Here is a 26,617-nt window from a genome sequence, read left to right on the forward strand (position 1 = left end):
CAGATGTCGTTAGTGTTTGAACGACGATGGATTTGATGAATGAATGTTCAACGTATTATGTCTGTTTGTCTGTGGTTTGTCTGATATTTTTCTTCGCTTAACAACCCAATTAATGGATCTTCCCTTTAATGTGTTAATTCTAAAAATATGAGATCTGTATATTTTCTAGTTTTGCCAATGTATTTTCGTATAAAGATATGTATATGTAGGGGAAATGACGGCTTTGGCAGGTTTTCAAAGCATATCAAAGAATATTGTGGACAAATTTCATAAAATTCGGTCGACAAAAACCCCCCTGACAATAATAGAGCAGAACCTGCCAAGGCCGTCTGTTCCCCTATTTCGACTCTTAATTGATCATTTCTACAGTGTTTTTCGAATAGTAAAAAATCGTTAATTTTTTTATTTTTACGGTATAGGGGTTTAAAAATATGGCTAAAAGTAAATATAGGGTAACGGTACCAATAGTGGAGGTATTAGTAGATCCTCAAAAGAAAATATTTTTTAAAAATTGATAATTAATTGATAATTACCAAATATTGTTTGCACCACTAATGGGTACACTGTTCCTTTTGTGATTGTAAAAATTAATTTTGGTTCCTATAGGGGTGCTATCTATTGATTTCTTATGAGACTCGCCACTATTGGTTCAGTTGCTCCACTATAATACGTACAAGGGAGTAAATTTTCTTAAGGAGAACCATTATCTTCGATAGTTTTTCAAGCGAAATCTTAGGGCAAGTTGCATTTATCAGGATATTTAAAGCACGACGTATCAACTGAAACCATCGTAAAGCCTATAAATATGATAAATCTCATTAAAACCCCACTACCTCCACACAGATAAAAATATGTTGTGATTTTAAATGTATTTTCATGCACATATTTGGAGCATGCAAATAAACGTAACATTCAATCGATCTTACTGTTCTTTTAAATCGAAATAAATTTAAACCGTGCTCGGTTGTAAAATTCAATTAAATTTAATTGAACATCGAGTGTTTATTCGTTTGTTGGGACTTGCTGATATTTTACACGTCGTTGAATTTTCAAAACTATTTGCTGTGCACTATTGGTGCTACCTCCACTAAAAGTACGGTTACCCTGATAAATAAAGATAATACTTCAAACCACCTTATTTAATGAATAAAATAATTGTAAACAACAAATAAATGCCTTTATTTAGTAATCGTTTCATTCTTAATACCATGCTCCTATATCAATAACATTCGCATCAAATTATGAATTCATGGAGCGGTAACCCTGTATAATATTTTTATGTATTCATTCAGGATTGTTACGGGGACCTTGAAATATTTTCCACGCCGGCCAAAATCAAATCCGCGTCATTTACGCACGACCCAGAACTAAATTAGTGTCGAATACACGTGAAATGTCATTTTTTATCACTAAAATTGTGACTATTTTCACTTGAAGTGCGTTATATAAAAAACGATTTTTAATATCAGATATGTATAGTAGATTAACAATATAGTTCACTTGGTGAATCTCTCTGCATTACGCAACGGACAGCATCTTACGTCTCAAAAGGCGCAAAAGCGATAGTCAAGAGGTCCAATAATTGAAAAATTACACAAATTTAACAGTTGTCAACTATTTGAATTACATTTTTCCAAACTTTATTTCCAAACTCAGAAATCAAAACACGATTTCTAGCATATTAGGATTACCACTCCTTGAATTCGTTCCTTGTACCCAAGAACTTTTGAGATTTTTTCAGCAGTGCTTAAAACGACAAATTAAATTATCCCAAAATTGTTCGATTACCTTATTTCGACATGGTCTATTGCATATTACATCATACGTTGAGATACCTCTCAGAATGTTTCTTTACTACGTTGCTTACCTTTTGTGACACCGTAGCGCCATAATGGACTATATCAAGCTCTATCTGGTAAAAGGGCGAATGTCGCAAGAGAGAGTTCTCTTCGTCGACTTCCTCTCTTTTGAATAGGGGTGGCAAGCAGAGGGTTTCTTTGCAGTTTTCACCTCAGAATGCAAGTTTGCATTGTTTTCTATCGTTCTGATAAGAAATACTACAATAAGAGATCGGCGAAGACGCCATCTTGTTTCCAATCGAACCGTCAAAAGCGGTTCCAATTCGACTTGTTTACTTTTTGCATCCATAAGAAACAAGCAAAAAGTTCAAGTGATGCCGGTATTATTTTCACTATTTCATGCATTTTCATACGTTGCCATTTCGACAATTTTTCACTCCGCCGGTCTCTGGTTATAGGATGGCTAGTTCTGATGTGATAAAACACAAAGAAGTCCGCTGTGTGTCACTGTTGTTCAAATGAGGGGAAGTCGACGAAGAGAGTCCTCTTTTGTGACATTCGCCCTTATTCCAGATATAGCTTGATATTGGTAATTTAGTATTCTTGATACCATTCTAATTTGCCGCTCTATGCACACTTGTACCAAAATGAAGTGGAATGAATCTGAACAAATCGCCATTAGTATGAAACCCTTCGCTTTGAAGATATGGTGACTATTTTGCATGTTCTTTATATTATTGTTATTAAAATTTATAGTTAAAATTTAATGCCTAAGCCATCCTTTTCCCCTACAACAATACATTATGTAATTTGTCTAGATTATGAATTGAAAGACAAACTTGCATAGAGTTTAAGCACAAGCGCACGTGCAAAAACAGATACGCGCACAAACAAACACACACGCGGCACACACAAATACACACGCGCAAACACATACACACACGCACACACAAACATACCCAAACACACGCATGCATAAACACACACGCGCACACTCAAACACACGCACACGCAAATTCAAACCTACGCACACACGAACACACGCACACACGCACATGCACAAAAACACACACGCACACACAACCATTATCTCTATTCGTCAATTGGTGTTAACCACAATGAGTCTCGGGGCCTTCTATTAAAAATCGTCTTTGAAGTGAATATATCGCTGTACGAAAAAGGCAAACATGTATAAACATTGATTTCAAACGTAAATTATATCTCAACATTAACTTCAACACATTTATTCTCAATTATTTTAGATCCATAATTTTATTTATTTAATTTTCACCCGAAACTAAAGCCGCGCCATATGCGCAAAATCCGCGCAGTCGTAACAATCCTGCACTACATACTTTCGAAATTTATTATTATGCAATTAATTAACATGTTGATAGTAATTCCCAATATATTAGCAATTTCTTATTCGTATAATTTGACAGTTTTTTTTTCATAAATTCATGCCACAAATTTTTACGTACTTCTTGGCAACTACCAGAATTGGCCAAAACTTAACATCTACATTGTGGAAGAAACAATCTTATTGGATTACTCATATGAGCAAAAATTCCTCACTCGTGAGTGAGCAAAACCACGTTTGCTCACTTGTGAGTACTCACAGGTCGTGAGTAACTCACGCGTGAGTACTCACGGAAAAAATGAGAAATGAGTGAGGAATTTTTACTCATATGAGTGAGTTTCTCAACACTGACAAATATATCGGTGACGAACACGTTCATTGGTCGTTTTCATATTCCAACAAGAAAAAACTCATTTTTCTTATTATGTTTTAACGTCTGTGATGGGTAGTGACCGCAACCAGATGGCGCCATTGTATGCGTTACTAGCATTGCTTTCATTCAAATTTGCTTTGCGCTGTACCTGTAACGTTGTATACAACGGGCGCAGAGCAGGGTACGTATCAGCGTAGAATCATCATTGCTTGGGTAATACCTGTTGGAATATCAAATAGTGTGCGACGCTTCGCTGTAGATCGAAGATGGATAAGAAGCGAGCGCCGGTTAGTTGTAGTTGCTCTTTGGTATAGATTAAGGAAATTTGTTATGGAGTATTGTAGATACCTATTGTTGAATAAAGAGAACTGCAGCTACTGGCAGAAGTATCAGTCAGTAGCCTGCCGTGGAGTGAGAGGGAACCCTAGTATTTGTTATTCTTTGTGAGGGGGTTCACTTCTCCGGCCAACAATACCAACGTGATTCTGGGTGACAGATATATGATTTTATGCTGTACAGTGATTTTCGCATCATATATCTGTCACAAGTATAACGGTGATAGAATACATCTTTGCCTCACACCAGCTACGACCCGGATATGGTCGGACAAGATACCATTGTGCAACACACTACACGAGAAGGCCTTGTACTGTGCCTCGATGAGACCGAGAATTGCGTCTTGCGTCTCAGGGTGCCCCACAAACTCTCGTGATGAGGAGAGTTGCATCGATCTTCTCCTGAATCCGCACTAGGATAACTTTGCACAGAACTTTGAGAACGGTACACAGCAACATAATGCCTCGCCAGTTATCGCATATAGTCAGATTACCCTTTTTGGGTACCTACACTAAAATACCTTGCACCCAGTCGACCAGGAAAGTTGCGGTGTTTCAGATATTACGAAATAAACGATGCAGTAGTTGAACGGATGCCATGGGGTCAGCTTTAAGCATCTCGGCTGATATGCAATCGACCGATTTCAATGCTTTGTATAGCTGTTTGAATCTCTAGCAGTAATGGAGCTTCGGTATTTTCGCGTGTTATACGTCGGATCCATGTCGAGGTGGTGGTGGCCTGGCTGGTGTCGTCGCTTAAGCGTCGTGAGGTATTGTAGAGGAGGCAAATGTCTCCGATTGCTGCGGCTCTCTCTCTTTCGTCGGCCGAAACCGAAAAAAAATTAACGTACTAGGCAATAAAATTACTCGTCGTCGTCCGATAAACACGCGCTCGAAAATTTCCTAGAATCGATTACACTAGGAAAAAACGCGTCTCACCGATCGGAGATCAAACATGGAAATGGCTCGCACGCGACAGGTACTGCTTCTTTTGTTCACGAATAAAATCTTGCGGTGCAATGAAAGGCCCGTAGCTTACATCGAACTGATGTCCGTATTGGGAATGCATAAACGGGATTGATTGGTTCTGAGATTTTTACTGGGTATGACAGGGATTGTACGACATTTCGCGGTAAAACATTCCGCGGTTAACCATTTCGCGGTGTACCAGTTCGCGGTCTACCATTTCGCGTTCAGTATCATATCGCGGTATAACATTTCGCGGTTTATATTATTTGGCGGTATACCATTCCGCGGTTAGTACTATTCCGCGGTGAAACTTTTCGCGGTCAATACCAATTTGCAGGTTTAATTTTACTAATGTTACAAGTAGTTAAATAATGTGTTCTTTAGCTTTGTAAAGCCTCAAATTCACCAAATTATTATGTAAAGTGAATAATCATTGAGTTTACACCAGACTCATATAAATTCAAATCCCAACAAAAAAAATGTTTTGAAGCAAAACATATTTGCAAATACGACTACCGCCACCGCACCGGGAGTGACAATGGGTCTGGGGGTGAGAATGGGTCATCGCTTTCGCCGACAGTCAGGAGGCCAAGAGCAAAATCGTCTAAAAAGGTCTCTTATTTTTTAATCTTCTTGCCCTCAGATGCATTCAATCCAATCTACAAGCATTCTAAGTGGTTGAAACAGTGACCCATTCTCACCCCCATTTGACCCATTGTCACCCCCGATGACGGTATGCAAAGAATGCGAAACAACACACTTCGCCTTATATCGGGCAAATGTAAACATTGAAAGAAAGCAAAACATAACATTTTGCTTTATACCGGTCAAATGTAAACATTTGAAGAAGACGAAACAACAGATTTTTCATTATACTGGGCAAATGCAAATATTTGAAGAAAGCAAAACAACACACTTTGCCTTACACCGGGCAAATGCAAATATTTAAAGAAGGCAAAACATCGCAATTTGCCTTATACCGGGCAAATGCGAACATTTAAAGAAGACGAAACAGCACATATTGTCTTATACCGGGCAAATGCGAACATTTGAAGAAGACAGCACATGACATTTAGCCTAATACCGGCTAACATTTAAGGAAGATACTTTTTGCCTTATGAATAATTTTCTGTCATTCCTTCTTCTGAATTCTACCAGAATACCATAGCCTTTTAGGGTATTAAGACAGCGACCTTTATCATATGATATAGTGTATCTTGATGACAAAGTTCACACATCTAATATCGACAATAATGTATACTGCCCGTAACCGCATAGTTGTCCCATCTTTCCTGGGTTTCCTATTCATATGGGACAGTTATGCGATTACAGGCAGTATATGTCTTTTGAAAATAACATAAAATAATGCGTAAAAGAAAAGAGAAAAATACTTGAAAGGGAAACGCAATGAAAAAAACGGCCATATAAAGAAGAGATAATTAATAGTTGGTAGAAAAGAATGGCAAACTCTTAAAAATAGAAAAAAAAAGTTAAAATGATAAGCTAAGCTTGAATACCGCGAAACGGAGCACCGCGAAATTGTAAACCGCGAAATAATATATACCGCGAAACGGAATACCGCCAAATTGTATAAACCGCGAAACAGATTACCGCCAAATGATACAGACCGCGAACTGGTACACAGCGAAATGGTTAACCGCGGAATGTTTTACCGCGAAATGTCGGACAACCATGACAGGTATTAAAATTTTCAATGGTTTATCGTAAATAATCTTGAGTTTCAATAAAACTGACAAATCTAATTACTTACTTACTTATGGATCCTGTACACCTCCGGTGGTGCAAAGGGCCGACTTGAAAGATCTCCATCCTGAGCGATGCCCGGCTATCGCTTTAACCTGTTGCCAGGTTAGATTTCGGTCGACTTCTTTTATTTCTTTATTGAGGCTTCGCCGCCATGAGCCTCTGGGTCTGCCTCTGCTGCGATGTCCCGCTGGGTTCCAGTCTAATGCTTGCTTACAGATTTCGTTTCCGCCCCTACGTAGAGTGTGGCCGACCCAGCCCCACTTCCGATCCCGAATTTCTGTTGCTATCGGCCTCTGGTGACAACGACGATGGAGCTCGTTGTTTGAGATCCAGTTGTGAGGCCACCAGGCCCGAATTATATACCGCAGGCATCTGTTAATGAACACCTGCAGCCGTTGAGTGTTCTCCACTGATACACACCATGTTTCGCTAGCGTATAACAGCACAGATTTCACGTTAGAGTTGAAAATTCGTATTTTGGTGCGTTCACTTATCTGCCTGTTTTTCCAGATATTTCTTAAACTCGCAAAGGCAGCCCTTGCTTTCTTGATCCGTGCGCCTATGTCGATCTTGGTACCGCCGTCTGACGCCATTTGGCTACCAAGATATTGGAAGCTTTCAACATTCTCCACTGGTTGCCCGGCTACTGTGAAACTGGAAGGAGTCACCGTGTTTACATCCAACGATTTGGTTTTGTTGACGTTGATGACTAAACCTGCCGAGGAGGAGCGATCGGCAAGGTCGTTGAGCTTACTCTGCATATCAGAGCGCCGTTGCGCGAGTAGTGCAACGTCATCCGCCAATTCGAAGTCGTTTAGGTGCTCCATGGTTATAGGCTGCCATAACAGCCCGCGGTTTGGTTCACGGTCAATCGCATCTACCAGAATCTCATCGATTACGATGAGGAACAGTAACGGTGATAGAATACATCCTTGCCTCACACCAGCTACGACCCGGATAGGGTCGGACAGGACCCCATTGTGCAGCACTCTACACGAAAAGACCTCGTACTGTGCTTCGATGAGGTCGATGATTTTCTCAGGAACCCCCTTGCGTTTCAGGGCGCCCCACATATTCTCGTGATTGAGATGGTCGAAAGCTTTTCATAGTCAATGAATACCAAGTAAAGGGACTCTTGGAATTCGTTGACCTGCTCCAAAATGATGCGGAGCGTGACAATATGGTCCACACAGGATCTTCCGGCACGGAATCCGGCTTGCTGCCGCCGGAGAGTCGCATCGATCTTCTCCTGAATCCGGGCTAGGATAATTTTGCACAGAACTTTGAGAACGGTACACAGCAACATAATGCCTCGCCAGTTATCGCATACAGTCAGGTCACCCTTTTTGGGCACCTTCACTAAGATACCTTGCATCCAGTCGACCGGGAAAGTTGCGGTGTCCCAGATATTACGAAATAAACGATGCAGTAGTTGAGCGGATGTCATGGGGTCAGCTTTGAGCATCTCGGCTGATATGCGGTCAACCCCTGGGGCTTTATTCGATTTCATGCTTTGAATGGCTGTTTGAATCTCTAGCAGTGATGGAGCTTCGGTATTGACACGTGTTACACGTCGGATCCTAGGCAGTTCATGCTGAGGTGGTGATGGCCTGGCTGGCACTTGAAAAAGTGCTCGAACCAGCGTTTCAGCTGGTCAGTTGGGTCGGTCAATAACTGATCATTCGCGTCTTTCACAGGCATCGTTGCATTCATCTTCGCCCCGCTTAAGCGTCGTGAGATATCGTAGAGGAGGCGAATGTCCCCGGTTGCGGCGGCTCTCTCTCCTTCGTCGGCCAGAGAGTCTGCCCACGCTCGCTTGTCCCGTCGACATGAGCGTTTTACTTCCTTCTCAAGAGCCGTGTATCGTTGACGGGCTAAGACTTTGGCTCCTCTGGTTTTCGATCGCTCTATCGCGGCTTTGGCTTCTCTTCGCTCCTCTATCTTCCTCCAGGTCTCATCGGTGATCCATTGTTTTCTCTGGGTGCGTAGTTCACCCAGATTGTTCTCGCTGGTGGCGATGAAGGCATTCTTGATGGCGGTCCATTGGTCTTCCACGCTGCCACCTTCCGTAATATCTGCAGCACGCGTCTCCAGTTCTTCAACGAAGGACCGTTTCACCGTGGCATCTTCCAGTCGGCGTGTGTTGAATCGTCGTCCAACTCTTTCCTCCTGCCGACGAATCCGCGCAATGCGCAGGCGTATTTCGCCGATGAGGAGGTGATGATCAGACGCGATATCGGCACTACGTTTATTCCGTACATCAAGAAGGCTCCGTTTCCATTTTCGGCTGATGCAGATGTGGTCGATTTGATTTTCTGTAAAGCCGCCACGGGAGACCCACGTGACCTTGTGAACCGGTCGATGGGGAAAGTGCGATCCCCCCATCACCATGTCGTTATTACCACAAAATTCTGCGAAGAGCTCTCCGTTTTCGCTCATTTCTCCGAGACCATGGCGTCCCATAATGCGCTCATGGTTCGAGTTGTCGGATCCGATCTTCGCATTGAAGTCGCCCAAACAGATCTTGATATCACCCTTCGGAATTCTATCTACGACGGCATTGAGTTGACTGTAGAAGTTCTCTTTGTCTTGCACATCGGCAGCATCGGTTGGCGCATAACATTGGATTATAGTAAGGTTTCGGACCCGTGTTCTAAATCTGGCAACGATTATCCTTTCACTTATAGGTTCCCACTTCATAAGCGCAGAGTGTGCCTGAGCGCTTAGTAGGAAGCCAACTCCGCGATGCCGGGGAGCGTGTTCACCTCGTAAACCAGAGTATAGCAGAACTTGTCCCGACGGCGTTCTGTGTTCTCCAAAGTTTGGCCAACGGCCTTCACTCAGTCCCAGGATCTCAAGCTTCATGCGGCGTGCCTCATTGGCAAGTTGTGCCAATTTACCCTGCTGGGCTAGGGTTAAAACGTTCCATGTTCCTATTCGTGTCCGTTGTTTCGCGCTAAGAGTCGTCGCCGTAAAATCAGTCCGTATTCTTTCATTTTTGGATTCTCGAACAAATTGATGTTTCGGGAACAGTAGGTTGTTGGCCCAAGGTTCCCTATCCACCGGGATGGGGCTGCCATCTTAGGTATAGCTTCCGGGGAATAGCATTTCATACTCAGCCGCTGGATGCCAGAACAGACGCTGTTGGAGCCGCACCTCCTTGATGGACAGACGCTCGATCAGTCGGGTCAAATTTGTTTAAAGTCCCACCCAACACCAGGACTAGGCTAGTGCGCTTTGAGCGGCACACGGTCGCTTTGATAGGGCCTGCTTGGGGACACATGCAGCTTTTTATAGAAGTTCAACAGAGCCCACTGTCGAACCCCACCACATCCTAGGCAGACCCCATAGTACGCACCCTCTCACTCTAGCTGATGTCAGAAGGACAACAGTGCCCAGGCTGCACTACCAGCTAAGTACGCAACCCTTAGCTGGCGGTCAATTGTCATCGGAAGACCCGTGGAAGCGTGAGTATTGGAACTTGTGAGGACCAGAGCTATGTTAGGCGCCCCTTCCCGGATGTCAACTCACCATTTCGCAGACAAATCTAATCTAACCCAATTACATGTTAAGGCGATAGAGCAGGCAATCGCCCAGAAAGGAGATCTTTCTACTACTTGCTAACTACCTACTCGCACTGACCGTTTGTTCATATGATCTTCAACTGAAGATAAGGGGTTTCGAATACAAATAATTGAACTCACTAGATGTTTACTAGTTAAAACTTCCGTATCATATATTATTCAATTTATTAATATGCTTCTTCTGAATAACAAAAAAAAAAATAACATACACTGGAATTTTAATTCGAGCAGCAAGTTGGAACGTAATAAAATCAACCGCTAGATTGGTATCGAATTCTGACTTCCAAAACATATCAAACATTGATGTTAGACCCAATATTCACTGCCGTGTTGAGATAATAACCGTTTAAGTTCTTACTTACGTTTTTCCATTGCGTCGCTGTTGCTTAAATGAAACTTCATTTATTTGTATGCTAATCTCTGAATAGGGCTGTGCGGATCCATACGAGGCAAGCAATGTTTTTTTTTTATTTCTGCGAACAAAACAGCAGTTTCTATCATACTTTTATTCGACATTTTGATATAAATTTGCACACATGCATAATATGCATATTCTATGGGTTCAATATAAAATAGATAATATCAAAAGCGATATGCCCTACATGTTTGACTCAATCAAATACGATTCCAATCGGTGCTCGAACAGCGTTTTAAAAACGAAATAAATAATTTGGTATTCTACCACGGTTAATATACAAACGTTTTAAAATATTCTGCGAGTTTGGTGTGGTAAGAAATGTTGATGCCGACATAAGCGCAATGAGCATCTTTACCGATATGATCTCACGTGACTCATGCCAAAAAACAACATTCCTTACCTCAATTCGACCAGCAGAACAAACCATGGTAAAATAATCTACAATTTGCTCGTGTATCCCCGCAAACAGGGACGCTGAATTAGTGGCGCAACTACAATTATTGCTGGGGTATAGAAGCTTATCTAAGTAGTTAATTGTTTGCATGAAGAGAAAACCCTCCGCGCTAAGTGATGTGAAGTCCTCATCTAGTCAACCAACTCTCGGGTGCTGACGGTGCTTTCTCGACTAGTGCTGGGCTGCGGTTCCAGTGCCGGTCCGATCGCCCCGTCAGCCCCTATGCCGAACATTTCCTGGGCCAGCAGACCAGCTCCAGCAAGGGAATTGCCGCCGTTGTTTCCGCCGGTCAAAGCCAACGAGAGCAACCCGTCGCGTGCATCGCTCTTCAAAAACTTGGGGTCCTGCGAGGGACACTCAAAGTGGACGCAGTGGAAAATCTGCAAAAATCAAACATATTCGATAATAAATATAGCGGATTTAAAAACCGACTTCAGTGTTTTTTTAGGAAACAACTTACCTCATTGGCTGTATTGTGGGTGCCGACGATTTTGATGTAAACCACCACTCTCGGATCGAAGGCAAAGTGCTGCCATGATTTCAGTAAATCTTTTCGCTTGTCGACGATCATGTCCCATTGTTTCAAGTTGGTCGAGCTTTCGATGTAGAAGCTGTACGATCGATCATCGCAATCCCAGAGCAACAATCGCAGCGAACCGATCCAGTAGGGCTGCCCCAATTGAACCAAGATAACGCCACTACCCAGTTGATGACAGGTGTAACCTGAATCCCAGTCGTAATTCTTTACATCCCCGTTAAGCAGTACATTGCGAGTACGACTAACGCCTTCCACCACGGCCGCGCTCCGATCTACTGTTGCTACATTGTAGCTGGGAGCAACGATACCATTGACCACTGGAACGGTTTTTTCGGTAAACATAGCTTCCAGTGCGACTACGTGGAAAACTTTATTGACGGTGTTATGCGTTCCCACCAAGCGAATATAACGCACGGCTCTCGATGGAAAATACAAATACTGCCACGATCGACAATAGTAATCCGTATGATCCACAACCCGGTCCCAGTTGGTTTGGTTCACAGAGACCTCCACGTAATACGAATACGACCGGGTGTCGCGATCCCACAGCAGTATTTTAATGTGATTGATGATGAACAGCTTACCGAGTTCCACAATGATACCCTGCGAGTCGCCGTTGTCGCTAATTGAGTGTCGCGTATAACCTTTCTCCATGTCGTACGAAATGGTATCTCCGTCTAACAGGGCAGAACGCAACTCACCGTTGATTGTACGGGAATTGAACTTAGTGTTCGCAACATTTTCCTCCGGCCCTAAAACGATTAAAATGTATAATTTTCTATTTCTGTTTCCATAAATCTAAGTCAATTTTTTATGAAAGGATTTGATACTCACACAAGGCACCTCGGTATGGCAATTGCGTGGACGCAGTTTTTTCAGCGATGGCATCCAACAGATGATCCGGATCCAGTATTCCAGAAGGTCTCACCACATGCAACAGTTGCTCCAATGTCATCAACGAGAACCGCACTTTAGATACTACCGATTCGATGTTTTCGCCCTCCGAGTTGCACTTGCACCATTCATGTACGGCCTGAAAAATTTGGACTTCCGGTGCAAAAAACGAATCCCTCATTAGTAAACTGCAGATCGCATCCTGTGAAAGGTTCTTAAACGAATCATGCTGCAGAATGGCTTCCGCGTTTCGATCTACGAAGGCATGGCAGACACTAGTGAGGCTCTCCAAGCCGAACAGCTTGGCAGCATCCAAAATAGCGCAAACGTTGTTCAACGACAGAACCTGGCGCAGGTAATCGGAGATAGCGATCTCCAGATCCGTAAAACCATATTGATTGGCTAGGCCCAACGTATCTAAAATATTCTCCTCTTTCATTTGCGCCAGAGACATGTTGCCCGAGTAGATGTACTTCAGCAGTGCCTTGAACGCCTTCAACGGTATCTTCAGATGGATCTCATTCTGGGTTGACTCCGCCAACCCTCCGTAGAGCAGCGCCCTGAAGTACTCACTCCGGGCGGCCAGTATCACACGATGCGCCGGCAATTTTTCGTTCTCGACGATGAACGTTACGTCCGAGTAGTCGTAAGACATACAGAGCTGAGCCATTTGTTCACTGAATCGTGCCGTCAGTTCAATTTCCTCGACGGCGGATTTTACGCTGGAGCACGGGGCATGAGGACCGGACATCTTATGACTCTGACTGCTCATCGCTGGTGACGACGATGGCCCGTTGACGCAGCACAGCGAACAACACAGCACATCCAAAGGCCTGGCCGCAGCAATCTCGTCGCCCGGTAGTTTGATCAACGCGTCTGAAACACACATAAAAATATTGAGTATAATGTTGGTTGATTATGGTAACCGAAAAAAGTGATTCGCTACCAGCCCTGCGATAACATCAAAATTCAATTTTGTATTATCAAACACCTATCAGATCATCACGTCATGATGGCGTCGCCTTTCTCTTGGTAGCGTTCGGCCACCATCATCATCAATTCGCCGCCTCATCATGACTCACGGCATTTTTGCTAAACAGAATTCCATTTTCAATTATTATACACAACTCACCTACAATATTAAAACACAGGCGTCCAAATCTTGAGCTATATTCGCGATCGTTACGCACCGAAACTGGCAAAACAGTCTACTTCTGATCAACTTTCAGGAAGAAATTTTCCTCAACACAGACCAGATGCACAGCAAACTGCGACGTTTCTTTTGCTGTCACTTACCACCCATCAGTCAAGTTTTCATGCACTTTCTTCCTCCGCGGATTCGTCGACCATTAGGCTTTCAGCGATCGTGTACGTACACGCACGTTTCACTCACACTTTTACTCGGTTTGTTTGCAACCACGAGCAGCTGTCACGGCAAAATCAAATGGAATTGTTTGCAACCACGAACCTGCGTTCGTGTTGGTGAGAAATGTCGGCGAGACCCTAATCACGCACCACTTTTCATGCACGTTGATGACAAAAACAATGATGATGATTGAATTTTTGATAATGCTGTAAGTTATGTACACTGACAAAAAAAAGCAAATTTGGTTGTAAGTATTGACGAGTTCGAGAGGAAAAAAGAAGACTTCTGACTTAGTCATGCGATGGTGAGAAACAACAAAATCTTTCATATGGCAAAGCATGCATCAGGGCTGTCAGATGATTTTTCGTAAATCTGTATTGACTTCTCCAAATGAATAAAAGTGTTCGTGATACCGCAGTATTCCTCTCAAAGTGTTTGTGATAGTTTTGCTGCAACTACGTGCCCGGCCCACCGCAGTCTCCGATTTTCGCGGTGTTCTCCCAACAGCTGATGCAACTCGTGGTTCATTCGCCTCCTCCACGTACCGACGCCATCTGCACCGCACCATAGATGGTACGCAGCACTTTCCTTTCGAAAACTCCCAGAGTGCGTTGGTCCTCCACGAGCATAGTCCAGGTCTCGTGTCCGTAGGGATTTACCAGTCTAATGAGCGTTTTATAGATTGCCAGTTTGGTACGGCGGCGAACTCTATTCTGGCGGAGTCCATAGTACGTACGATTTCTAGCCACTATGCGTCTCCGAATTTCTCTGCTGGCATCATTTTCGACAGTCACCAGTGAGCCCAAGTACACAAATTCTACTACCACCTCGATTTCGTCACCACCGATGACAACTCGCAGTGAATGGCTCACATTGTCTTCTCTTGAATCTCTTCCTATCGTGTAATTCGTCTTCGACGCTTAGCTTTCCTCTTCAGACTGATGTAGACTTCCTCCATCTTCTCAAAGTTACGTGCCATTATATCTATGTCGTCGTCGAAGCCAAATAGCTGGACGGACTTATTGAAAATTGTACCACTCGTGTTAATCCTTGCTCTTCGTATTACCCCTTCCAAAGCGATGTTGAACAGCAGTCACGAAAGACCATCACCTTGCCGTAACCCTCTGCGCGTTTCGAAGGGACTCGAGAATGCCTTTGAAACTCGAACTACGCACATCACCCGATCCATCGTCGCTTTGATCAACCATGTCAGTTTATCCGGAAATCCGTGTTCATGCATTAGCTGCCATAGCTGATCCCGATCGATTGTATCATATGCGGCTTTGAAGTCGATGAATAGATGATGTGTGGGAACGTTGTATTCGCGGCATTTCTGCAGTACTTGGCAAATGGCGAACACCTGGTCCGTGATGGAGCTTTTTGTGGATGGGACACACGACACCTTCCATCCACTCCTGCGGCAAAATTTCCTCCCAAATCTTGGTAATGACCAAGCCAGTGCCTCACCACGGTATTTAAATAGCTCTCCTGGTAGTTGGTCAACCCCAGGGCCTTTGTTGTTTTTAGCCGGTCAATCTCCTCCTAAATTTCCTGGAGATCCGGAGCCGGTAAAATTATGTTCTGCGCACGTTCTCCCAGGTTAATCACCATACCGCCATCTTCGTCTGCCACATCGCCATTCAGGTGTTCTTCGTAGTGCTGCCGCCACCTTTGAATCACCTCACGCTCGTTCATAAGAAGGTTCCCGTTTATGTCCTTACACATATCAGGCTGTGGCACGTGGCCCTTACGTGAAAGCTTCAACTTCTCATAGAACTGTAGGATTCCCCTTTAGGAATCCCGAGATTCCGACGGGATTCCCTTTGGAATCCCGAGAGGATTCTCATCGGAATCCCGAATCACGTTGGAACCCCGACTCCCGAAAGTATTCGTGAAGGAATTTCGGAAGGATTCCCGAGAGGATTCTCGTAAAAATCCCAAAAAGATTCCCGTTGGAATCCTTAAAGTATTCGTGTTGGAATCTCGAAAGGATTTCCGTCAGAATCTCGAAAGCATTCACGTCAGAATCACGAAAGGATTCCCGTCGGAATGACGAGAGGATTCCTATAGGAATCCCTAGAGGATTTTCGTAGGAATACCGAGAGGATTCGTCGGAATCCCGGGAGGATTTTCGTCGGAATCAAGAGAGGATTTCCGTCGGAATCCCGAGAGAATTTCCGTCGGAATCCCGAGAGAATTTCCTTCGGAATCCCGAAAGAATTCCCGCCCGAGTCTCGAGAGGATTCCCGCCAGAATCCCTAGAAGATTCCCGTCAGAATCCCGAGAGCATTCTCGTCGGAATCATGAGAGGATTCCAGTCGGAATCATGAGAGGATTCCAGTCGGAATGCCGAGAGGATACCCCTCGGAATCCCGAGAGGATTCCCTTCGGAACCCCGGGAGATTCTCCGTCAGCATCCCTAGAGGATTCCCGTCGGAATCCCGAATCACGTTGGAACCCCGATAGAATTCTTGTTGGAATCCCGACAGTATTCTTTTTGGAACCCCGAAAGTATTCGTGAAGGAATCTCGGAAGGATTCCCGTCGGAATCCCGAAAAGATTCCCGTAGGAATCCTTAAAGTATTCGTGTTGGAAACTCGGAAGGATTCCCGTCAGAATCTCGAAAGAATTCGCGTCAGATTTACGAGAGGATTTCAGTCAGAATCCCGAGAGGATTCCATTTGAAATCCAAAGAGGATTTACGTCAGAATCCCGAGAGGATTCCCGTCGGAATGCCGAGAGGATTCCCGCCGGTATCTCGAGAGGATCCTGTCAGAATTTCGAGAGGATTCCCGTTAGAATTCCGAGAGGATTTGTCGGAATCCCGAGACGGTTCTCGTCGGAATCCCAAGAGAATTCCCGTCCCCAAAAGGATTCTCGTCGGAATCCTAAGAAGATTCCCATCAGAATCCCGAAAAGATTCCCGGTAGAATCCTGAAAGGATTCGCATTGGAATTTCGAAAGGATTTCCGTTGGAATCCCTAAATTATTCCCGTTGGAATCCCAAAAGTATTCGTGTTGGAATCTCGGAAGGATTCCCGTCAGAAACCCCAAAGAATTCTCGTCGAAATCCCGAAAGGATTCTCGTTGGATTCCCGTCGGAATCCCGAAAATATTCTTGCCGGAATCCTAAAAAGATTCACATCAGAATCTCGAAATGATTCCCGTCGGTAATCTCGAAAGTATTCGCATTGGAATTCCGAAAGTATACGTGATGGAATCTTGGAAGGATTCCCGTCAGAACCTCGAAAGAATTCGCGTCGGAATCCCGGAAAGATTCCCACCGCAACCCCGAAAAAATCCCGTCGGAATCATGAAAGTATTTGCGTTGGAATCCCTTTGGAATCCCGAAGTAGATTCCCAAGAACCTTCAATGGATTTCCGTCAGAACCTCGAATGGATTCCCGTCGGAATCTCGAAAAGATTCCTGAAAGGAGTCCCGTCTCGTTGGAAACTGGAAAGGATTCTCGTTGGAAACTAGAAAGGATTTCCGTCGGAATTGAATTCTCGTCGGTATCCCTATATGATGTCCGCCGGAATCCAGAAAGGTATATTCCGTCGGAATCACGATGGGATTTTTTTTCGCCATTCTGATAGGATTTCCGTCCTCGTTATTTGAAATTGTCATACACCCGCATAACTGATCTGCATGCTAAACATGTTTCATTGTTTTCAGCGGCTTTGGAGCGCCTCCGAACTCTAAGGGAATCCAGCAAGACATAAGCTACCCTGGGTTTGCAGATCGATACTGGTTAATGGATTCCCGATGATTCTTCAACGTGTATCGCCGTTGCATGCGACCTACTGGCGCTTTTGTGATAGACCTGCTGATATTGCGAGAAAATATATAGAATCATTAATATTATTTTAAATTTACGAATTCTTTAATAGTGAAGAAAGCAAGGAAGAAAGAAATCTATGATGAGAAAACGCCTTGTACGACGGACTGTTTTACATTACTTAATTCTACATCGCCTCAATGCCGTTGAATAATTTTTACATCGGGAAAAAATTACATCACTTCTGTTTATTACACAGCAAGCTTTCGAATACATCGCGCAGTGTAATATTCAACAACCGATGGATTCAATCGATCGATCGATTGCATCGATTTCGATGTAATATTCAACAGCTTTTTTTGCTGTGTAGCGCGATACAGTTGCTCTTTCTCTTCACGGTATCGATCTTCCTGCTGGCGCTTTTTCTTCCGGAAAATCGAATTTTGTCTGTTCCGCGCCCGTTTGCCTCGTTCGCCCACGTGCGGTGTTGCAGCAATCTCGCCCATGCTGCATTCTTCTCTTCCACTAACTGCTCACATTCGCCGTCATACCAGTCGTTTCTCTGATCCGGAACGGTGCTCCAAGTGCAGCGGATGCGGTGCTACCAATGGCGGATCGAATATCTCTCCAGCCATCTTCAAGAAACGCTGCACCTAGCTGCTCTTCCGTTGGGACTGCCACTTCCAGCTGCTGCGGATAGTCTTGGGCTAGTCTATTGTCTTGTAGCCGCCCAATGTTAAGCCGCGGCGTTTGACTACGACGCGTGTTGTACACCGTCGAGAGTTTTGAGTGCAGGCTGCAACAAAATAGTGGTCGGATTCAATATTCGCACTGCGGAAAGTCCGGACGTTCGTGATGTCAGAGAAGAACTTACCGTCGATTAGAACGTGATCGATTTGATTTTCCGTTTCTTGGTTAGGTGATCGCCATGTGGCCATGTGCGGGGAAAGAAGGTGCTTCGGACTACCATTCCTCGGGAGTCTGCGAAGTTTATGCATCGTTGGCCGTTGTCATTCGATACGGTGTGCAGACTATCCGGTCCGATGACCGGTCTATACATTCATGATTTGTTTGTTTGTTTATTAGAGACACTTCATACCGCCATGGATGCATTCGTGTCATCCCTTCCTACCTGTGCGTTCATGTCACCGATGACGATTTTGACGTCCCGCAGTGGGCATCCATCGTATGTCTGCTCCAGCTGTGCGTAGAACGTTTCTTTCTCGACGTCAGGCCTCCCTTCGTGTGGGCAGTGCACGTTGAAGAAACGGCCTTTAATCCTCAGCTTGCACATCCTTGCGTTGATTGGCTGCCATACAATCACACGATGGTGCATCTTACCCAGCACTATGAAGCCGGTTCCCAGCTCGTTGGTGGTGCCACAGCTCGATGCCCGCTATTCCGCACTTTCTGTCCTGTCCAGCAAATCTCCTGCAGCACCACGACGTCGAAGTTGCGGGGATGTAATTCATCGTAGATCATCCTGTCGCACCCTGCGAAACCTAGCGACTTGCTGTTCCATGTTCCAAGCTACCAATCGTGATCCTTTATTCGTCGCCTATGTCTTTGCCGATTATATCGAGTCGCATATTATCTCTTATATTGTTCGTAATTATTGGTTGTCCAGGCGGCTTATTGGGCCTGTCTCGTCGGAGGCCGTCGTGTAAGGGCTGTTTAACGTCCCACCTAACATCAGGACTTGGGCTTGTACGCTTTGAGCGACACACGGTCGCTTTGGTGGGGCCTACTTGCGGATACATGCAGCTTTTTATAGGAATTTAACAGGGCCCACTGTCAAACGAAGGGTCTCCCTTCGTGTGGGCAGTGCACGTTGATGATGTTATAGTTGAAGAAATGGCCTTTAATCCTCAGCTTGCACATCCTTGCGTTGATTGGCTGCCACCCAATCTCACGACGGCGTATCTTACCCAGCACTATTAAGGCGGTTCCCAGCTCGTTGGTGGCCGAAACGCAAACGCCACTGAAACGAGAAAATAATTATTGTTTTTAAAATGCTGCAGAAAAGGTTTATGGTTCCGGTCTAGTAATTTTTCGAATTGAAAATTTTAAGCTGCGATGAAAGTTGCTCCTGGAGGGTGAAACGTCTGTCATCCGCGGTACAATGGCACTCTACCCAACATCGTTTTTGGTACCCTGTTTCTGGGTAGTATACCCAAATGCAGCGCTCATTTTGGGTGATTGGTTCGTACGCAGTTAGTGCCAATTACCGGCGAAAACTTGCAATTAGTTGAGGTACATCGAGCCTTCTTTATGTCGAAAAATAGCTCCTCGATACTTCCGAAGTTTTGTTATCATGAATTAAATAAAATTAAAACAAAAACATTGTACGCCATATTGAATGAATGGTGGGTAGGCGTATTAGCCTTCTCTTCAGTCCCCTGAGTTGCTACGATGGTTGATTTATGTGTATGACACCATAGGACCTATTCAAAAAGCACTCTAGAGTTGATGTTTGCGTTCCAAAAACGCAAACTTTGACATCATTCTGTTGTCATCGATGATTTGACAGCAAAACCTCATCATCATCGAATTTGTTCTGTCAAAACAAATGTGTGTGTGATGCCCGAAAATCGAAAAAGAAAAATACTGCACACACCAATGCAATATTTAAGAAGAAGTATGTGTGTGCGTGTTGGCTTTTCCACTTTTCCCTTTTCGTTCAGTTTATTCGGTCGCGGTCTGTCTCTCTCTTTCGTCTTCAGATCAGCGCGTGTAACTGAGAGAGCACATCACAACGATGACGATGACGAAGTTTTCAAGTTGCGAACGGTTCAGTGATGCCAGAAGTCAATAAATTTTATTTTGCACCAGAAGAGTGACTACATTCTTTAAAATAAATATTAATTTTTTTTTTTGGCCTATTCATACAATGTCTAGTCATGATCCGCATAACTCTAAAATGGATGGAAGGATTTTATTCATTCCTTCAGCAGATATGTTCTTTATAGTTTCCGACAGGTAAGGTTGTAAGGTTGAGTAAATCATTGAAATCTAAAATTAAGATTAGTTTGGGAAATTTGCATATACAGTAGACGTTCGATAACTGCAAGTCATTTAACTGCAATGCTTTTTAACTGCAATTCGATAGTTGCAACAGTTTTGCAGTTATCGGACCGCTATACTTCAAACTGATGTCAGACTTAATGACAGCTGCATTGGAATGCACATTTAGATGCACTTTTATTGCATCTGACGTCGATTGACAACCGTTTGACGTCTAGGATGCGTTGCAGTTATCGAACGGCATTCGTTAACTGCAAAGTAAACATTTTGCAGTTATCGAACGGCTATGTACACAGTTCAAAACGCACATTTTCGTCTACTATGCAGGACAACGTCTGCCAGGTCGACTAGAATTGGAGAAAATTTAATAAACAGTGACATTTTTTTGTGCTTTGTGAGATTGATGGAGATTATTCAATTCGCGACCCTGTCAATATTATGAATTATGCTATCGTTTCGACAGGGCAAATTAATTTAACAGCTCAGTAGAATTCAATTGACTTGCCAAAAGTTGAACATGTTTAACTTTTTATCGTTCAAGTGTCAAGGTGTTTAGACGTTCAATTCGCGTTCTATGCAAGCGACTTGTTCAATTAACTTGCCTTGTCAAAACTTATATGCCTATTCAACCGTCTAAGACGAGTTCAGTAGTTTCCATTTAATTCCACTACCTTTTGTTATCTTTTCAGATACGTATTTTGACCTCAACTGTGAGACCGTCTTCAGTGTCTCGTACTTTACTCGACATCAAGTACGAGACACTGAAGACGGCTTTACAGTTGAGGTCAAAATATGTATCTGCAAAGATAACAAAACGTAGTGGAATTGAATGGAAAGTACTAAACTCGTCTTAGACGGTTGAATACATTCCACTAAAAAAGCTTAAAATATTTTTTTCTGATTAAGCCTATTGTTCAATTCACTTGGGCCATTTGACCGAGGCTTTACATAAATAAAATTGTATACATAATATTATTATTATATGTACAAAGGAATTAAATTTAATCTGAAAGGTAACAGCAGAAGTGGAAGCACTGGCACCGACTTCAGCGCAGAACGCCGCGACGGTCGATCGCAAAAATTCAAGTCCGTCGTTCATCAGTTTCCATCCCGTGTTTCGCGGTAGTGTGCCTTCGGTCGGTGGTGTCGTGCGCTGGTGCTCTCTGTTGCTGCTGTGGTAACACGCACATTGTCATGCACTCGTGAATGTGGTTGCTGATGATTTTTCCTTCATTCGTTTTTTCAAAAATGGCCGAGTAGGTAGTGTCGAGCAAATCGAGCTCATCGCAGCAGTCCACAATATCAAAGTTAGCGCAGAGTGTGCAGTTTTGCAGCCCTTTCTTTAGCCAGTTTTCCCCAGTTCCCTAGTGTGGTGGAAGTTATTCGCTGATTTTTGGACTTTTCCAAGGGTCATTGAGGTATAGTTTAGTTCCCGACGACGACGGAAGTTGCCTGTTCGTGTGCCTGAAGTTGGCCGTGTGTGCCGAGAAAAGAAAAATTCGTTCGCAGTGAAAATTGTGAAGTGCAGAAAAAGTAAAGGAAGTAAGTTTTCCGCGAGGAAAAAAAACGAAGTCGATAAATTGTGTGAACCTTTCGAAGGTTATGAAAAATTTTAAGTAAGGGATCAGATTTTTTCCGATAGTGTGGCCTCAAGAGGTATTTCAGTAGTTCAAGAAGCAGTTATCTTAGCAACCCACCGTCGTTAAGGAAGGGTGGTCCGTTAAAGGAAAGAGGTAAAGTTGAGCGAAGAAAGGTAATAAATAGCGAGGAAGAAAAAGTGAAAAGTATTCAACCTAGAAGAGAATCTACTTGCATTGGACGGACGAAAGAGAATACGACGGGTGGTTGGCGATCAGCAGCACCAGACTATTGGTTGGCTCCCCGAGTGTGTGTGTCCGCGGACGGTTCTCGCGCGCCTGTGTGCGAAAGCAGAAGTAAAGGGAAGACCAGCAGATCTAGCAGAGATCTCACCGCCGAGGGAAGAGACCGCCCCCGACCGGGGAACTCGAAGACCGGAAGTGTCTGGACGTAATCCCGTCAATTGCGCAGCGGAGACTTTTCCGAGAGGCCAGGACAAGAGTGTAAGTAATGACCATTCCATTTACACATGTTTTATTTTATTCGGAGGATGGATGATCCTCCTCCGTCATGAATCAGAGCTTGAATCCAGTTCAAAAGCAGTGAATGATTTTTTTCCCAAGTCAATCCAATTCAGGCCAGAGCAAACACGACAATTCTGCATACATGTAGATTAGTGAGACCTCATTTCGCTTCCCAATATAAAACATGTAAAATAGTTACCGCAGGGCTAGTAGTGAGTCATTCTACTGTTTTTTGTTTCTCAGTTCATTTTTAGCATCGTAATACCTGATTTTAGAGTTGTAGTTTAGAAGTATTTCGCTCGGGTAGAGCAGATTTCACAGTTTTATGGGTTCTTTGGAAAAGTTGACCTCGATGAGAATCGATTGAGCTATTAAATGTTTTGACGGGAAAGGTCAATTGCGAAATCCGGATATTGTATAGGAGAAATGACGACTTTGGCAGATTTTGTTCTATTATTGTCAGGGGGTTTTTGTTGACCTAACTTTATGAAATTAGGCCACATTTATTCTTTGATATGCAAAGAATGTTTAGGCCAAATTTGAGAATAATTAGTTATAGAAAACCCCCCTGACAATAATAGAACAAAACCTGCAAAAGCCGTCATTTCCCCTACATCAGTTTCTTGTAGTTGCGAAATTTTACGTCGATGGTCGCTTGAATATTGAGTACACTCTATTTTTACATAAAACATACGCAAACCTTTACAATTCACGCATAGTAAAGATCGATGGAATGAATTGTGTACTCGTCGAAAATATGGGACACGTTAATTAGAGCAGTAGTGGGCGTTTATTTTCTGAAATTTGAACATATTGCAGAAGTAAGTAAGGCTAAGAGGGAAACTGATAACGGATTAAATTATGAGTTTAGGTCTAAGGTAGCTGATCATGTATATCAGGAAAATCTCAAGAAAATTTTAATTTTAAAAATTTTAACAAAGTTTAAGTCAAATTTCTGAAATTGTTTCTCACACAATAAACATGTTAAAGCTGTACAAGTTAGTACTTAGACGAAAGCTTTCAAATATAATATCTCTCAGGTATTAGAACAGATATAAGTGTTAAAATGACTCCTTACGATTTTATCAAAGTAAAATTACAGTGCGGCCCGTGGGCTTTCGTCCACGTACTATTGTCGGCGTAGCACCAAGTTAGAATTCGGAAGTCGAGACTTCCGAACCGAACTTTCTTACGAAGTTCTATTTGTCAAACTAATTGATGCGCTTTTTTAGGCGAATCCAGCGCACTACTTCCGAAGTTGGGAAAGTTGCCTGTATCTGGAGAAAAATCCAACTTCGGTATAAAAAGCGGTATAAATTTATTCCGGATAGACAATAACTTGTATTGCCAGCTGTTTTACATTGGGTCTGCCTGGTAAGGCAAGTGGTGCCAAATGATCAAATCGTAAATCACGACGAATACCATAAACTCCGTATTTGGTCTAGCATCTTCTTCTTCTTCTTCTTCTTATTGGCATTACATCCCCACACACTGGGACAGAGCCGCCTCACAGTGTTCATTAAGCACTTCCACAGTTATTAACTGCGAGGTTTCTAAGCCAAGTTACCATTTTTGCATTCGTATATCATGAGGCTAGCACGATGATACTTTTATGCCCAGGGAAGTCGAGACAATTTCCAATCCGAAAATTGTCTAGACCGGCACCGGGAATCGAACCCAGCCACCCTCAGCATGGTCTTGCTTTGTAGCCGCGCGTCTTACCGCACGGCTAAGGAGGGTCTAGCATATTTGATTGAATATGGCATATTGTTCTTGTACCAGAAGATGTCAACCAACCAAACTCACCACAACTTTATATATTTTGGTCCATTATGGATGCCATACTTTGAAAAGCGCCCAGTGTGTGGACTATAATTCCCTTCTGCTTAATGCAGAAGAAAAATAAAATTTATAATGAACCCTAGAAATGTCTAGAAGTTCGAATGATTTCTACATTCCCACAAGTAAAAAGCATGATTCGACAACATTAGTCGCCGCCACCAGCCCTGTAACAGAGCAGAGCCACGAATAACGCAATGGAGAAATAAGGTCGTCTACTCCCGAAGTGTTTTGGTGAGATTTCTATTTCGACTTGGCGATCACCAATTAGCGGATTATGTCACAATTTGTCGCGCTTGAGAGTTAAGATATTCCCGGTTACAAGCAGGATTAATTTAGAATGGGAATAAATGATGTTGGGCTTTTTAGATGGTTCAGTAATATGGCAGGTTGTCGCAATGCAAATGATACTGATAAACTACAGTCAAACCTCCATGAGTCGATATTGAAGGGACCAACGACTCATGGAAATATCGAGATGTGGAATATAAAATCATTGGAAAGCTGTTTGAAGGGACCATCACAGTAGCCCAAAAAATATTTTTAATATGGCAAAATTTGCTTCCATGAGTCGATATCGAGTCATAGAACATCGACTCATGGAGGTTTGACTGTATTCTCAATTTTTCTGACCCAAAAAAGAATCACATTCTCTGTCTTTGGATTGACAGTCCTATGTCTTTGCTTAAAAGGCTTATTGAAGATTTATCAAGTTGAAAAAAATTGTGATTTCAATTTTTTTGGTAATTCCCTCTTGTTAGTAATACTACGCCAATCGATAAAAATATTTTTATGCAATCTGAATTATTAGTTTAAATTTAAAATCTTATATAACAACGTATTTTGCTATCGAATCAATTTTTACTGAATCATCGGTAAGCTGACGCAATAGTTTGGCCATGAAACCGGACAATGGCTGTCATTTTTTTTTATCAATGTGCACGATAGAATAGGGAAAGAATGAAGATCATCGATCACAAACCACCCGGAAAATCGATTAGGGTAAATTATGTTTATGATGATTATCGAATCGAATTGCCAAATAAAGGAACCTTCTTTGGTCCAACGGTAAGATGCACCGCTATAGAGCAAAACCATATCGGGGGTGGCTGAAAATGAGCCCGGTAATTAAGTAGTTTGCAGCTATTAGCTACGAAACTGGTTGAAAAGCACTAAGCCTTCGAAGCGGCAAGGTCCCAGTTAAGAATGTAATGTCAACAAAAAAAGTGAAATTGCAAAATAAAACTCACTTCGGAAATTCAAGTTTTTTTTTAAATAAATAAATTTCTATTTGTAGAATTTAACGGACCATCATCTTTTCTGATGAAAAATGCTTTGCGAATGAATTCAACTAGAAGTGGAGAACAAGACTTAGACTTAGTGTTAAATTTCGTGTTTATTGAACGAGGGTTGGTTATTAAGTATAAGAAAAATGTTTGACTTACAGCATAGCAATGTTATGGCTCTGCTACATCTCCCTTTTAGAACATATCGTACGGGTTCAATCAGGGGTGGCATTGCGCACCTCGACTCGAAACGAGTAAACCAGGCAAGCTGTCATAAGAAAGAGCTATCGAGAGGGAAAATCCTGACCTCGTGACAATCAATGGTTGAGCAGAAACACAGTTGAGGATAAACCTGTAAGAATTAAGTCGCTTGAGGAAGGTCCCAAACGGACCGAAACGTTGGACAAGATTAAATAACAGTGTTTTAATTTTGTCGAGACTGAAAAGCCATCTCCGAAGCATTAAACTACAGTCGAAATTAATAGTTCTATCGGAGAACCTTCAGCTGAAACATCCACCAGGAAAGAGTGCTCTCCGTGATGAGCAATAATACTGTCAGTTGCTGCATCTTCGTTCTGATCGGGAACTGGCGGATGAATTTCCTGAACCTCCGAAATGCTTCATGCCAGCTGAATTATCTTGGTCAGTGGCGTAGTTACGGAAGGGATTTTGGGGTTCAAGATTTGTAACTTCGTGGTTACGGCAGAACTGTTGGAATTTCTTCCCAGTG

At 43.1% G+C, this 26,617-nt stretch overlaps 2 protein-coding genes across 7 annotated transcripts in view; one reads left to right on the forward strand and one right to left on the reverse strand.

Moving 5' to 3' along the window:
- Positions 1-10,313: 10,313 nt before the first annotated feature.
- Positions 10,314-13,827, reverse strand: LOC134207656 (BTB/POZ domain-containing protein 9). Its single transcript, XM_062683424.1, has 4 exons — positions 13,624-13,827; positions 12,432-13,367; positions 11,520-12,349; positions 10,314-11,439 (listed from the first exon to the last, which is right to left on the reverse strand). The coding sequence occupies exons 2-4, from the start codon at positions 13,261-13,263 to the stop codon at positions 11,191-11,193; spliced, it is 1,911 nt and encodes a 636-aa protein (XP_062539408.1). The 5' UTR covers positions 13,264-13,367; positions 13,624-13,827; the 3' UTR covers positions 10,314-11,190.
- A 7,892-nt stretch (positions 13,828-21,719) lies between these two features.
- Positions 21,720-26,617, forward strand: part of LOC134207660 (TATA-box-binding protein-like) — a 92,468-nt gene continuing 87,570 nt past the window's right edge. For 2 of the 6 annotated variants that reach the window (XM_062683432.1, XM_062683433.1), the window contains exon 1: positions 21,762-22,393. The gene's annotated coding sequence lies outside the window, so the exon portion shown is untranslated. Of the gene's footprint in view, positions 22,742-26,617 lie in introns of all 6 variants that reach the window. The other 4 variants (XM_062683434.1, XM_062683435.1, XM_062683431.1 and 1 more) reach the window with 3 other exon arrangements.

Source organism: Armigeres subalbatus, chromosome 1, assembly GCF_024139115.2.
Source record: "Armigeres subalbatus isolate Guangzhou_Male chromosome 1, GZ_Asu_2, whole genome shotgun sequence".
In the NCBI taxonomy this organism is placed as follows: domain Eukaryota; kingdom Metazoa; phylum Arthropoda; class Insecta; order Diptera; family Culicidae; genus Armigeres; species Armigeres subalbatus.

Excerpts from the sequence above, each read along its gene's own strand:
- LOC134207656 (XM_062683424.1), bottom strand. The coding sequence starts at position 13,263 with ATGAGCAGTCAGAGTCATAAGATGTCCGGTCCTCATGCCCCGTGCTCC. Across the intron at positions 12,350-12,431 it reads GCCATACCGAGGTGCCTTGT|GGCCGGAGGAAAATGTTGCG; the intron begins GTGAGTATCAAA and ends TAATCGTTTTAG. Across the intron at positions 11,440-11,519 it reads CCCACAATACAGCCAATGAG|ATTTTCCACTGCGTCCACTT; the intron begins GTAAGTTGTTTC and ends TGATTTTTGCAG.